The sequence below is a fragment of the Crassostrea angulata genome, chromosome 6 (assembly GCF_025612915.1).
Source record: "Crassostrea angulata isolate pt1a10 chromosome 6, ASM2561291v2, whole genome shotgun sequence".
Classification (NCBI taxonomy): Eukaryota; Metazoa; Mollusca; class Bivalvia; order Ostreida; family Ostreidae; genus Magallana; species Magallana angulata.
In genome coordinates, this window is record NC_069116.1 from 18112508 (window position 1) to 18128464 (window position 15957).

The following is a 15957-nucleotide window of genomic DNA, read 5'->3' on the forward strand; positions in this document are numbered from 1 at the left end:
TATCTGGCATCTCAAAAAGTGTGTTGACATGTATATTTTTTCTAACAATTGATGACTTTTAAGTCTATTAAGTCGAAATCAGTTCGGTTTTTCAACTTTCCTCAGAGAATTTTACGAGTATGGAGCTACCTTAAATCAGCTGGATTTAGGTCAGTCACTGCAACTTCTTATGAAACTCACAGCAATAGGAAGTGCTTGTGCACTTGATAATCATGAAAACTACTGTATTTTTTTTTCTTTAATGGTTTAGAGTAATGCTTTGAAGTCCTGAAAAAATTCAGATTTTTTTTTAATTGTACAGAAAAAATCGTGTGTGTAAAAATAAGACATCCTTAATTCCCAAGCCCTGCATTAAATGATAAAACTATAATAACCACTTCTTTTGTAATGAAATTTGAGTTAATAATTGAAAAAAACAAATAATTATTATTTAAACTGATTGAAACACTTGTACTTTAATAGGATTGTCATTGAAAATTCTAGTGCTTATGATCATTGGAGTAACTAAACACTTAATTCATTTAAAATATTTCCTTCTCATGACAAATAGATATATAATTTATATACCGGTAAAGTTTTAAAATAATCCAGGACCTGCTGATTTTGACTCTTTATGTGCTAATTAAATTCAAGTGGTCATTTACTGTGCTGTGACTGGGAAAAGGACAAGCAACTGGGCCAATATTTTGTAGCAAGCATTTATTTAATGACGATAAAATGACAGCTATACAAGGATGAGCATTGTACATGATTTATAAGACATGATAATTTATCTTCACACAAAAAATAAGAGCAATGCAAAGTCATACAAGAACACTTAAACCTACTGGTATATCTAGAAGCCCAATTCTCGGGCAAGATCACATAAAATATTCCATGATACAAGAAGTATTTTCAGCATTTAATTAATTTTTTTTCCCCAAAGAATGTTACATAATATAAATATACAACCAGAGATCTTCCAATCATCAGTCAAATGCCTCGAGCTGTCTATCAAATCGCCCTCAAAATACATGTATTTCCATACATTAACACTGTTTTGTGTTTTATTTAATTCATTCACAGTTTTCTGAACCCCTGTAATGAGGACTCTATTAATACAATAACCTATAAATCACCTCTTTATGCTGCTGTTGGATTGTTTAACCTTGCAAGGAGATAAAAACATTCATAAGTTTATAAGAATATGTGTTGCTTGTGGTTTTATTTGTCATTAACCCGATTCTCGGCTTCGTGTTAATTTGAAATTTGAAAACAATGCACGAATTTGTGGTTATATTTCATCAAAATATGATTTTTCTGTTCATTTCTTTTTCGATAAAATGCTTATTGGAAATACTCTCAAAATAATTGTTATTTTATAAAAGTTACGCAATAAATTTGTTCACATAATATGATCCATATATTTAGTTACCATTGTAATAAAATACTTGTTGAAGGAAACAATTTACCATAAGTCATTCTTGGAAACTTGACAATTTTGAAGGGCATCTGATAAATATTGATGCAATTTCATGATCGAAATCCTAAAATCTATTATTTCATACAAAAGAAAAGTACTGAAAATAAATTTCATCTTCCTTTTTTTTATTATTAAATTTTAATTGAATTTGGTTCTGGCATCATCTTTCCATTTACTGTATGTGGAAGATGTGGCTTTGTGTGTGTGTGTGTGTGTGTGTGTGTGTGTGTGTGTGTGTGGAATCTATTGATAAGTCGGCAAGTTAACCTAAAACTGAATAATCTAGCACACAAATCTACAGAGGTAGATCCTGAAAATAGTATTCTCTACACCATAATACAATCATGAAACATTTATTGACTAGTTGACCTGATATATAACTACAGATAAACTCAACACATATATCAAGCTACAATTTTAGCTTACAGCCACTTTATCTTTGATAGATAATTGCACATACAAAGGGAGATAATGCAGGAAAAATCTTGCCGTTTCAAATCCTGGTAGCGAGAGTAAACAAATAGTTGTTAAAAAAGAGGCGTGTGAAAACTACAAAAACTCTGGTGATTAAGGTATACAATCACAATAGTTATTTATTGTACACAATGTTTGCAGGTCAAAGCAATAAGGAATATAGAACTAGCCTATCAGATTTCATACAGTATGCTTTCGATTTGATTATTTACCTATTGCCGAAAGGAATTTGCATTAAAACTCTGAAATATTTGCAAATAACATAAATCTGAAGAACTTCCTTTATACTGGACCATTGGCAAAAAATATGCGTACAGAATAATCTTGACAAATGATAATTAAATGATTATTAAAACGATATGTTCTGGGATGAGATAAAATTCATTGAGAGAATATTTTTCTAGAGCAAGTTGCTTTAAAATTTTGTTAAAAAATTAAAAATTATACCAGTACACAAAAAACTATCAATCCTACCTGTTTAAATAAAATATTCAAGAGGATCAATATTATCTTTTAATTGAACTCCCTATACAGACATATCCAATCATTCTAATGTCTCTTAAATACTGACTTAAAGGCAGCAATTTTAATTAAATATGACATCATCTTGAGATTAATAAATAAAATTTTGGCACTGTAAACAAACTAAAGATCCAGTACCAGGAAGATCAGCTGTACTTTAACTTGGTCCACTTGATGAGAGTTTCAGGGGACCGGTATAAAAAGATCAGTTTGGAGAATAAATACTCCTCCATTCTGTAGTCCTGGCTTTCCCGCACCATGTAAATGTCCAGGCACAGATTCAGGATGTTGTCCACACAGGGTAGTTCCTGGTACATCACCTGAGTGGAGGTGCCGGAGAAAAACACACGCACGAATCGTCCCACCACCAGAACCAGGGAGACGTACAGACCGATGATGCTACAACAGTCCAAAAGGGAGAAGGTGCAAACAAAAGTGGGTCATTGGATGAATGCTGTGTCAGCTAAATAGAGTCTAGTCACTTATACAACACATTTGCATTTCACTGACCTTATTTCATTTATAGGAGTTAAGGTCAACATTTTTTACCCTGTAGCTTATCTAGAGTCACATCATTCAAAAATCATTTTATGTTGTTTTTTTTACATTTTACACTTATTTATATCTTACATTTATATATACATGTATATCGCATTTTACAATATAATCACTAACATTAAAGCACTTGGAGAAATATCATTAAGTTGTACAAAAGATCATGAGCTCTGCACCAATAGAATAAAAACAAAGAAAATCATACAAAAATAGCAAACAATAGATATATAAAATTTGTACATCAGGACTTATAAATATATATATAGTGTTCTCAATGTACACAGCATCCAAATTATAACAAAGGCTCATACGGCCATATATAGAACAATGTGACTATCTAGTGACTATCTGATGACATCAAAACTTTAAAACAACAAACACAAACTTTCTAGTGAGAATAATAACACTTAATATTCAATATCAATTTTCAAAATTGACATCTGACAGAGTCCAGTCTGTAGTTAAGTTCTTAATTGATCTGATCAATCATTTTTCTTGGCATCTGTAATTATGAGGTCCTTAGGTAGGCGAGTCCATTTGATTCTGGTCTCAGACGAGCGATACACAAAGATTAGTTTGGCATACAGGTCCTCCTCGAGCTTGAACTCGTGCATCTCGCGGACGAGATACACGTCGAGACAGAGCTGCAGGATGTTGTCCACGTAAGGTAACTCTAAGTACGTGATCCTCTCGGCAAGGCCTGTAGTGCTGAGTCTCAGGATCCGACCAATCAAAAGAATGAATGTCACATACAGTCCAATGATTCTGAAAAAGCAGGTTATTTATGTCTCTCATAAAACAACAAACTAACAGGATATGAAAGGAATCAAGGCCAAAATCCTTCATAAACACCTGTGAAGAGCAGTGACTACTGTAATTTTCCATTAAAGACTCATTTTAATAAACTGTGAGAATAATATAATCTGTGATTAAATTAAATGAGGATTTAGAATTGTCTCCTGTCAAATTCCATTTCTATTTTGTTGCACATATAAGCTGGAGGATCAGTGGTCCAGGGATTTTAGTGCCCATGTGAGTAGCAGTGCAGTTAGTGAATTCTTGTTGAATAAACATAAACTTTGCATGTAAGTATAATGCAAGATAAAATGCAGTATATCCTTTTAAAAGTCTTTATCTAATGAATATTCTAGACTAATTGAACTACCAAAAAGCTGGATATACCCGGTAGCAGCAAAAAAATATAAATGTGCCAATACATTTATTTGTTAGTGGGATGGTTAGATGGGGTGCTCCAGTATTAAAAACAATATAAACTTTGTAAAAATTATATTTTATTTTCATAATCAAATCATGGTCTGGGAGAGGTGTCTTTTAAAAAAACAAGTTTTTGACATTATTCCTATCTAATTTTTTAGAATCAAACTTTTTCTTCCTAAGCATTGAATTGATCAATTAAATGATTATCAACAAGAATCATTCAATTGGAGGATGAGTGCAAACAGTATTTTCATGGCATAGCATTCCTCTTTATAAAAATTGGAAAGGCTAAAAATTTTTAACTTCTCTAAACTCATGACCATAATCAAAATTCTATATCTCGAAGAAAACTGTATGCATTTATTTCAAATATTTTCAATGTTGCCTGTTCTCATTAGTTGTTTTCCTGTTTTGATCCTTTATACCAAAGTCTTACATATGTATTGATTCTATGAAATGTCCTATAATACTCCTTTTTTACTCGTATCTTTTTCCTGTATGACAGTATGTATATATACCTCTGACGATTTGTATTTTTGTGTATTCTCTATAATAATATATGTTCCTCTTGTACCAAATTATTTGGTTTGAGTGAACTAGAGGTACTGTGAGCAAGCTCACAATTGATACCCCCCGCTAAGATAAAAATCATAATGCGTGTATTTTTCCAATTATAGAAAATATTGGATGAATCTATTTCACCGTCTATTTTCTTTAAATAACAACTGCTTATTTTTTTGAAAACTGTTGGTCATAAGCAATATTTGTGTGAAGTAAGAACATTCAATGCTTCTCCATAAGAAAGATAATGACCAGACACGAATTTTGCACTTTTTCTGCCAGTGACCTTAACCTTGCCCATATGACCTTGGGTCAAGGTCATGACACACCCTTTGGTCCTAAGCAATATTAATTTGTGTTAAGTTAGAACATTCAATGCTTCTCCATAAGAAAGATAATGACCGGACAGAAATTTTGCACTATTTTCCCAACGACCTTGACCTTGCCCAAATGACCTTGGATCAAGGTCATGACACACCCTTAGGTCATAAGCAATCTTTGTGTGAATTAAGAACTTCCAATATTTCTCCATAAGAAAGATATGGGCCAGACACAAATTTTGCACTTTTTCTGCCATTGACCTTGCCTCAATGACCTTGGGTCAAGGTCATGACACACCCTTAGGTCATAAGCAATCTTTGTGTGACGTAAGAACTTCCAATGTTTCTCCATAAGAAAGATATGGGCCGGACACAAATTTTGCACTTTTTCTGCCAGTGACCTTGACCTTGCCCGAATGACCTTGGGTCAAGGTCATGACACACCCTTAGGTCATAAGCAATCTTTGTGTGAAGTAAGAACTTCCAATGTTTCTCCATACGAAAGATATGGACCGGACAAGAATTTTTGTATTTTTTCTGCCAGTGACCTTGACCTTGCCCAAATGACCTTGGGTCAAGTTCATGACATACCCTTAGGTCATAAGCAATCTTTGTGTGAATTAAGAACTTCTAATGTTTCTCAATAAGAAAGATATGGACCGGATACAAATTTTGTATTTTTTCTGCCAGTGACCTTGACCTAGCCCGAATGACCTTTGGTGAAGGTCATGACACACCCTTAGGTCATAAGCAATCTTTGTGTGAAGTTAGAACTTCCAATGTTTCTCCATAAGAAAGATATGGACCGGACACGATTGCACAGACAGACGGACGGACAGACGGACGGACGGACAGACGGACAAGGTGATTCCTATATACCCCCCCAAACTTCGTTTGCGGGGGGTATAATAAACTGAACTTGAACTTATAGAGCCTCCCCCCCCAAAAAAAAAAATTTATTTGAAGAAAATATTACTAACCAATTAATATTTTAAAATGATTTGCATAATTCAATGGTAAACATTCAGGGTTACAGAAATAATTTGGTAACATTGCAACTGTGGACCTTGAAGTCAGCTAACATGATTACCACAAAGGGAATGCTGAATCTTCATTGTAAAAATAAAACAAGAATATCACATTATGAATCTGTCTTCTGATATATTCATTGGCACATAAACTGCATTTACTGTCTAAAACTGATCAAAGCCACAATTTGCATAAGGCACCGGCATGATCAAGATCTATCTTTGTTCATTGGCTTTTTGAGGCAACTAAGTAAAAGATCTGCTGCAACTATTAGTTTAAAAATAGAAATGACTGTGCAGACATGCTAGACAATTTTGAACCAAAATAAATCAGGTTACTTATGGTAGCTTAATGAATATGAATTTTTTTTTCAAATCATATATTATCTATGACATGTTGGTGATGACCTTCAAATTTGTGAGTCTAATTGTATCAATCTCTGATAAGAACAAATTATTTTCAAATGTTAGGCAAGGTGTTATGATGACCAAGTGAAGGTATTGGCATGGGCATTATGAATTTGGTTTAATATCAAGAATATTTTTTTTAGAAAATTATAGATCTAAAGAGTATTGGTATGAAATTGACAATTCAAATTAATGAAAAAAGGTGGGGGAAAAGAGTTTGTGGTAGATGAAATGCCTAATATATGTGCTTATGTAAGCTGTCCTGTTTCCCAAGTAAAGAACTGCAAACAGTAGCATTGTCTAGCCGCCTCATATTTTGATAATTGTCTAATTAATTTTCTTTTTTTAAATTTAAACATTTATGTTCATATTTTCATTAATTTAGGTTATTTCACAGAAGAAAAAATGGAAAACGGAATTCTTTTTTTAAAACATCTCCCCCCCCCCCCCCCCTCCCCCAGTGAAAGAGATATTCCTTTTGAGGGGTTTTATATATTGTTGTTATTTAGCCTATTCATTCTACAAAATCGTTGGTTGTTTCACATGGGGGGGGGGGGGGGGGGGGGGACACACATATGTCTACAGACTAAAATACATTCCATAAAAAGCATTTTGCTTTACAAATTGTAACGTTTAAGAAAACAATTATCAAATATATTTATTAAAATGAAAATTTACTGTAATATCTAACATAAACATGTGATTATTAAGTTTTTATGCAAAAACCAGCCGCTAAATACATGTAGTATTTTCCTCACCCATAGAGACAGATTTCAATGAAGTAATTTTTAAACCCCCCCTAAGTAAAACTTTCGCTTAAAAAATTATTATTTGACTAAAGATTTTTATTTAATATAAATCTATTAGGAATTGTTTAAACTTTTTAGTAAATAACTTTGTTTTTGAATATCTTACAGAAATAGAAATTCCAAAATATTTGGATGTAAAATGTAGGTTAGAAACAGGTGTTGGCGTTCACAGTTCTTCTTTAACTAAACTAAGTAAGATAATAAAAATGCTTCAAATTACAAATGCATTTTTCACTTCATGAAACAGGGGCCATTGATTTACTGCAAATTGATTATCCCTGACAGGAGTAATGGGGATGCTGAATTCCATGATTAATCTGTATCTATCAAATATTACACTAGAATTTTGTTATTAATTACCAAGCAGTTTCACGTAGGGAAGAACTTATTATAATGTTCATTTGTTAATTAATGGACCATCATTTGAGTGACAGCCCGTACGAATTTTTGAGGTGGAATCCGCCTGGAATATAGGTGGATTCTGGCAGGAATCTGCAAATTCCGGGCGTATTTGGGGCGGAGACGGAATTTTGAAAAGTTACGCCTAAGTAGAAGAGGTGGTTTCCAGGCGTCATTAGGCAAATTCAAATTTTCCTGGCGTAAAATAACAAGAAAATTGAAACAAAATTCCGCCTGGAAATTTAAGCAGCAGTAAAATTCTCTGATTGGTCAATAATAATTGATGTTTTAGGGTCATTTCAGCAAGGTTAAGTTTGTCGAATCAGTTAGAAAGGAGGGAAGTTAGTGTGAACGTAATGGTTAACACAGACAGGCATTTTACTTCTGGATTATACAATATATGCTGGTATGAAAGTTGATCATATTGATACCTTATTCTAGTAAATTTGAATGTACAGTACATGATATTGCATTGTTACTGAAATTTCACTGGCTTGAAAGATTTACAGTGTTCTTGAACAATTTAGTTCTTTGGTATAAGGCGCTGTGATTTAATTTAGAGTACATTGTAAAGTATTTAGTTGTGTATGATTCAGAATGTGATTTCAGTGTAAACTTTTAGAGCATTTCAAAACTTTCTCATGTTTTTTGGAAATTAGTGTACACTCATGACAGTATTTGAAAATCTTAGATGAAAAAGAAATGGCTATTCAGGTCTGTAGGTCACTTGATGTTGCATAATAAATAGGACTTTCCAGGCGTAAACCTTTTCCAGGCGTAATTGCATTTCCTTGGCGGAATTTTGTCCAGGCGGAATTTTATATTTCCAGGCGTAGCTCATTTACATTTTTCGCCTCATATTCCGGCCCGATTCCGCTCCGATTCCGCTTCGTTTACACCTGAAACCTCTACATAACCATATATGTAGAGAGATAAACTGACGCCCGGAATCCTGCTCTATATTACGCCTCTATTCCCTCTATATTCCAGGCGGAACATTTCGTACAGGTGAGGTGACTTTATCAAGATGTTAAAATTAATTTCTTTTCAATAAAAAATGAAAATCTGCAACATCCATAGCTTTTCTCAGACTGAAACTTAATACACATACTGGTACATTCAAGCCATTACCTCAATCGTGCATGCAAAATTTCATAAAAAAAATTAAAAGCAAACTAAAAAATATATAATGTTAATTGATACATTTAAACATCATATCAAATGCAATAGCAACTACACATATATATACAAGTATATATAATACAAAACAAAAGACCCATGGGCCACATTGCTCACCTTATTGATAGTTCTCAAGTAAATTTTCAATTTTTTTTAAAAATCAAGGTATATGTATAGATTTATATCCACTATGTTTCTTTCTATTTTTTAAGAAAATTGATTGTTATTCAATCAGAAACTGACAAGACTAAAATCTACGCAATCCAGTGAAACAATCTGTCAATATTTGAAAATATGCCCTCTTTAAACTAAAAATTACTTTTTCATGCAATGTTTAGATATAAAATTAAATTCAAGCAGCTACAATGAATAATTTTAACAAATCTTTCATTCAAGTCAGCTTTGTACTTATGATGCTGATTTGGCATGAATTTTTCTTGGTCAACTGAAACTCAAGCTACACCGAAAGCACAAACTCCACGGACTTTCCCAGTTTTCCGAATAATTGTAGCTACCATGGTTACTTTCAGGCATAGAAAGTTTAAGAAGACAGTTCTCAAAGACCTTTCCTTATATATATTTCTGTTTAGAACAATTTGCAATCTACTCTATATTTTAAAAAATTGTAAATATTTGATGCAGTCATTTTTGAGGAATTTCACATTCATCATAAGGTTCCAGAGAAGAAGTTAAAAATGTAAACAAATCAATTTACAGATGGATGAACTGACAGACAAAAAACATGGGATGATCAGTAAAGCTTAAGGCTTGGGGAACTAAAAGCATTAGGTATGTGATTCAAATATGTCCAAGCAGAAACTACAAACAAAATTATTAAAAAGGATCATGTATATGCCACTGAATAAAATATTTTTTTGTGAATATAATTCACACAACAATAAAATGATGTGCTGACTAAAGCAGTTACCACAAACAATGTTTTAATAAATGCTGTTTATAAATGTATAATGCATACATACACAATGCAAAATCAGCTTATGAGTACATGGGTATATGCTTTTTAGTTGAAGAATAAAAAAAACAATTTAACAATGCAATGCAGAATTAGTAAAAAAAAAAAAAAGGGTTAAAGGTCAAGCATGGAAGACTCACATAAATCAAATAAATTTAATTAAATACAACTATACAATAGACATCTTCCAAAAATCGATGGTACATTATCTATTTCAGAGCTGTTTTGTCCATTTTGACATGGATTATGTTTTAGCAGGGTATTCTTTTGATATCAAAAAATATATTTCATATAACTAGATGTATTCATAAACATGTCTCATTTTCAAATAAACAGATATATACATAAATCTATATTATTTTTCAACATTTAACCTCTTATAGTGGTTAAAATACTCCTAAAAAAAACCCGGCCTTAACTTATTCTAGAACTCAAGCATGCTTGACCATTTTGTGCATTTAAAAATTGTGTGCATTTTCTGATCACTGTTCATCCAGGATAAAACTACAATTAATCACTACGACATAGAAAGGAAAAATGCAGCAAAGAAAATCAAAGCTTGATTAATTTTTCAGATCCCCAAAAATCCAAACACATTATCATAAATAAAAAAGAATAAAAATAATTTACTATGATTAAACACTCAGGAAAGTGATAAAAATAGTAGAAGACTATTTACCCATATCCTGAAATGAAGGAGAAGCCAGCTGGTGCTGCCCGGTCATTCAGGGTAATTAGTGTGAGCTCAGTGGCGGACGGTCCACATTTCTTATCCTGTGGTTCTGGACAGGGTACCCCAGTACTCAGAGTCTCGTTCACATTCCACCACTCCGTAACATTCGTCACACTCAGGTGCATGGAAACATTACTTTTTGGAATAACTGTGGGAACAGTTTTACTTTAAATACTCTAATTAACTCTGCTACACACTGACCACTGACTTTTTCTAAATCACCACTTTTGTTGAAGTGTGAAAGAGATAGGGCAAGATAGGATAAAAAATTTCAGGCTCTAGATAAATTACAAGTCAAATTTTGCCATATTTAGAGGAATTTCCAATGTATCAAAAGCAATGTATTTGAAATTGAATCTGAATTAAAAAGTGGTGTTAAACTATTATATAATCTGGGAAGCATCTTAAATAATTCCTGAACTTACAGTTGAGGACACTGGTAGTCTTCTTTGATAAGCGGAAGAAGCGGGAAAACAAATTCTTCACTTCCCTGCAGAGAGAATAAAAAATTTTTTGTTCAAACATGGGAAAATCATGTATTTTTGTGGTTTTGATTTAACACTTCTTACATAAATAAACTGTAGACTGTGGATCTTATTAAACAAGAGGCTCATGGACCACATTGCTCACCTGAGCAACAATAGACATAATAAAATCAGCTTTACAGAGTCATATACCAAATCAAAGTACTGAAGTACTAACGGGAGTTGATTTTATCGATTATCATTTATTTTAAAATCAATTTATTTTGCATGGCAATTAGTTTCTAGTTTGTATTTGAATTACGCACTTTTTTATAATATGAATTTTTAGACTTTTCCGACAAGAATTTCGAGAAACCCCAAATGAATCATGTTGTGTAATATTTAAAGATATATTTCAACTACTAGTATGTATTAGTTATCAAAACAATTCTAAAAATTGTATTGATCCAAGCACTATTGATATCGAACTCTAGTCTTGTTTAACTAGACGCTCGGCTGTCTCCGTTAATATCCGACAAGCAAAGAGCCCCCTCTCTGCTTGTCGCAGATTCATGGAGACAGCCGAGCGTCTGGTTGAACGAGACGATATTAACTCTGGCGTAGGAATACATGAGACTACAAAAATATCTAAATTGTTTTTAGTATATACAATTTGACTATTTTAAAAGAGTTTATAGATAAGTTTCCTTGAAAAACATTGCTTCGGCATACATTACATCGAATTTGTTTTCAAGAACTTAGTCTTGTCAGTGGTGATGATTTGTGCTTAGGCCCAAACATTGTTTCACTTTCGGTTTGCCAGAGTGACTGCATAGGAGAGTTGATTAAAATCAACTCCCAAAAACTATGGAAAATGTAGTCCAACAGATCCTGTATTTATAATAATCATGTTTTCCCTTGGATATTCAGTTTATCATTGATTCTTTTTGTCACAGTATAGTCATTTCACATATTGAGCATTACAGTTCTCAAGAAGATCTAAATCAAATGGGATATAAACCTACAACAAACTTGTGAAGCCCAAGAATTGTCCAGAGGCCAAAGTCTAAACAATTTTAAAGAATCAAAAATATGTCAAAATGCTTGCATATAAGTAAAACCATTTTATTATAACATTTGAGTTTTGGTGAATTTAAAATGTTTTCCTTTGTAAATTGTGACCATCCCCCCCCCCCCCCCCCCCCTTGAGCTTTCAGCTCAGGTGAGCTAAAAAGGATAGAATGACAGCAGCCTGTATACCTACTCTTACTGTAATGAGAGTCAGGGCACAGTGTGTGAGAAGAATAAGACTTACATTGGGGTGGGGAAGGGGCCCTGTATCCTACAAGTATATATACCTACTTCTGGTGTACCGGTACATAGAGTCAGAGAATAGTATGTATGTGTGAGCTAGTGAGACTTACACAGGGGCACTTGTCTCCGGCTCTTTGAGTAGCTGTATTAACTTGATTCTGGTGACATCATCCAATACGTCCATTAAGTGGCTGGTCAGGGATTGGCTGGCATCACTTGATGTTGGCTTTCTGGAAAAGATTTAGAATAAACATTGTCACTGCATATTCTTCACCAGAAGTTAATTTTTTTTAAACTTTTAAGTTAAGAGTCTCATTTTCATCCATCCTGGAATTCTAAAATGGAATTCTATTTTATATTGTCTTCTTTAAAATTCTTGGTAACAATATTTTTAAATTTTCAAAATAAAAGTTCATGAATTCTTGCTCACATTCCAAAGAATAACAGAATGCTTTATCCTTAAACTAAAAAATTTTTCAATAAATTTCACATGATCTGTTTCAACTCATCAGCTGAATATAGTTTACTGAACATTACATTTCATACACAAAATTGAAAGAATCATAAAACTGTGTGGATAGCTTCTAATAAATAGTGTAGACTTGTTAAAATGGGGGAACAAAATAATTTTTATTTCTTAAATAAGTCAAAAACAACTAAGGTGTCATATCATTCCTTATACTTCAACTCTTTGTATCAATAATGCAATTAATGTGTGCATGGTTATTTTGAAAAATTTCAAGACAAATTTGTGAACAATATGCAACATATGACTTTGAACCTAAAATTGCAAAATACAACTCTACATTTTATCAATGAAATGTACGTAATTTACATGCATTAAAAAATAGAAAACATCTGGCATATCCAAATTTTAAACAAACTGACTTGAGTAAAAAATTATATATAACAAATTCCAATTGCAATGCACGTATGTAATCATTAGAACTCTTTTCATTAATATTGTCAAAGCTTAAAGAAACTGCAGCAAATCTGCTCTGTTGTAGCTAGCATAATTGACAAAAATAAATAGCAGCCTTACATGTTCTTAAATCATACCTTTGCATGAGACTTTTAGTTTAATGCAAATATGTAGAAACCACACCTTAGCACACAATATATCACATACATGTACATTGTTTTAAATAACAATATAATATCATTCTTCTGTATGAAAAATTCCTTTTTCTTAATTCATATAGGCTGTTGCTATTTAAGAATGGACGTAAATATGAAGAAACCAATTTTCCTTTATAGAACAGTTGATATGTAGGCAATTGGCACAGTACATTTGTAGCAATTATTGAAAACACAGCACACAGGACTTTTAATATCCCAAGCCTGCTGATGTCCTTACCTGGTGAAGGTCGTCTCAAACTCAATCTTGGCAGCCACGGTGTTGTTGAGGAACTGGATGAGCTCTTGTTTACTGGGGGGACTTATCCCCCACACTGAAGTGGACTTCCCATTAAGCTTAATAATGGTGATGTCCTGGGGCTCATACTTGTTAAGGTTGCTGACTGCAGACTACAGAATAGGTAAACATTTCGATTAAATTTGTATGATGTGGAATCATTTACATTTGTTGGGGACATTTCGGGGGTTTGTTAGTTGCATGTCTGATGAATAATGTCTGTTTCATTACTTGAGCATCATGTTTCAAAAACGTTAAGTCATAGATTTAGCCAGTAATAAATTAGTGTGTCGAGCCACCTTAAATAAGCATTGGACATCAATATAGAAATAAAAACTTTGTTGACATAACACACTGACCTTCATTTCCTTATCATTGAAGTAGGTCAGGAGGTCGTTGTACTGGGCGGTGGTTAGGGAGGCTATGCTCTGTTGTTGTGCCTGGACTTTAAACAGAGGCTGCAATACAACATCATAATCATATAACAGTAGCATACAATACAAGAATCATACGACAGCAGAATATAACATCAACAGAACAAGCAGTGGAGATCTATAGGAGAACGGTGGCTGGCTGGCATTTACCACTGTTCCACTGACATAGGAATACGCTATGTTTGCATTACATTTTACCAATTGTAAACATGATGTACCAGTAAAAATTCTTGTTTAATGAGCAGCATTACAAGTACTGTAATAAATTAGCAATACCCATTGCAAAATATTAACTTCAAGAAACAGCTTTGTCTTTAAACACTCTTTCTTCCTTTACTGAAAGGTTGATTTGAATACATTATTTGTTCAATTCGGAATCCACTGACCTGGAACCCTCCAATGGCAATGGAGGCCGTCACTACAACCGGTGGATTACTGATGTACACTGTGTTAGCAAAGGAGAAGATGACCAAGGGGAACCAGATTATAAAGATAATCAGAACCAGCAACAGTCCTCCCACTCCATACTTAATGAGAGAACCTTTCTTCCGAGAACGAGGGGTTGGATAATTCTACAATGAAAAGAATCCTAGTATTCAAATCTAGAATGATTTGTATGTAAAGACAATTCAAATTCTAAATAATTGTTACAAAGGATAACTGCCTGTAAAGCATCCATAAATGTTTTCTCGTTTTAATTATGAAGTTATAAAAAGTTTGATTGTTGTTGCTGTGATTCAAAATGTTTAAGATAACAATGCGACAGTCAAATGATATGGAAAATAATGAATTTGCACAAAAGAGTTGAACTGATGCAGACAATACTGGTTTTAATTATATCAACAGGAGGTATACACAGTTCAACACAGAGACAGAATATCAGTGATATCAGTGATGTTACCCTCTCAGCCTCTCTCCAGCACTTGAGGACATAAATGTTGGCGTAAATGTCCTCCATCTGTAACCAGCTCCCAATGGCTAAAGTGGAGTCTGTCCAGATCCAGTCCATCAGAACTCTCAGCTCCAGCAGGAACGGGATAGCCAGGAATCTACAACACAGGGAAATTACAATAGAAGGCAATTAGCTTACCTTTTGGTTTCAAGATGGGAACTATAACTATATTACTTTTGGTTTTTATTCTTCTTAGCATTTTTGACAGTAAGCCACTTCTGCTTCAGTACATTGTACATTGCTACTTGCTACTCATATACATGTATGTATCAGAATAGGCACATTCAGCTATAGGCTAATTCTTATCCACACTAACTTCTTGAAAAGTCATTTTTCGCCAAATATTGTAACGCCAAGTACAATACATTTACAGCATTCTTTCTCCTTCATAACACATAAAACAAAGTAGCAATTCTGTCTTTCTCTTTTAAGTCAAGATAAAATCATTCTGCAACCAACAATTCTCTGCATTGGAAAAGGAAAGTTATATTTACATACCCTTTGAACAGAAACAAGTTGATGTAGTTGTACTTCTTGGTGAGAAAATTCCCCAGAATTCTGGTTGGGTAGCTGGACCTGATCTGGTAGGCTGACAGTCCAAAGTACAGACACTTGAAGAAGTAAAACATCTGGGCCGGAACATTCTCAGAAAACTTCCTGTAATAATCAAGTATAATTTTTCATTAAATGAGGACCTTACCAGCATGATAACATATATTCTTTTGTCTCTATCTGTAT

At 33.3% G+C, this 15957-nt stretch overlaps 1 protein-coding gene across 15 annotated transcripts in view; it reads right to left on the reverse strand.

The window, feature by feature from the left end:
- Positions 1–682: 682 nt before the first annotated feature.
- Positions 683–15957, reverse strand: part of LOC128187932 (piezo-type mechanosensitive ion channel component 2-like) — a 46090-nt gene continuing 30815 nt past the window's right edge. For 14 of the 15 annotated variants that reach the window (XM_052858636.1, XM_052858629.1, XM_052858626.1 and 11 more), the window contains 9 exons: positions 15718–15876; positions 15169–15316; positions 14654–14839; positions 14193–14291; positions 13777–13946; positions 12530–12649; positions 11067–11131; positions 10588–10789; positions 2719–3778 (listed from right to left, as the gene is read on the reverse strand). In XM_052858636.1, coding sequence (XP_052714596.1) covers positions 3496–3778; positions 10588–10789; positions 11067–11131; positions 12530–12649; positions 13777–13946; positions 14193–14291; positions 14654–14839; positions 15169–15316; positions 15718–15876 — 1432 coding nt within the window. In that variant the 3' untranslated portion in view covers positions 2719–3495. Of the gene's footprint in view, positions 3779–10587; positions 10790–11066; positions 11132–12529; positions 12650–13776; positions 13947–14192; positions 14292–14653; positions 14840–15168; positions 15317–15717; positions 15877–15957 lie in introns of all 15 variants that reach the window. The other variant, XM_052858630.1, reaches the window with a different exon arrangement.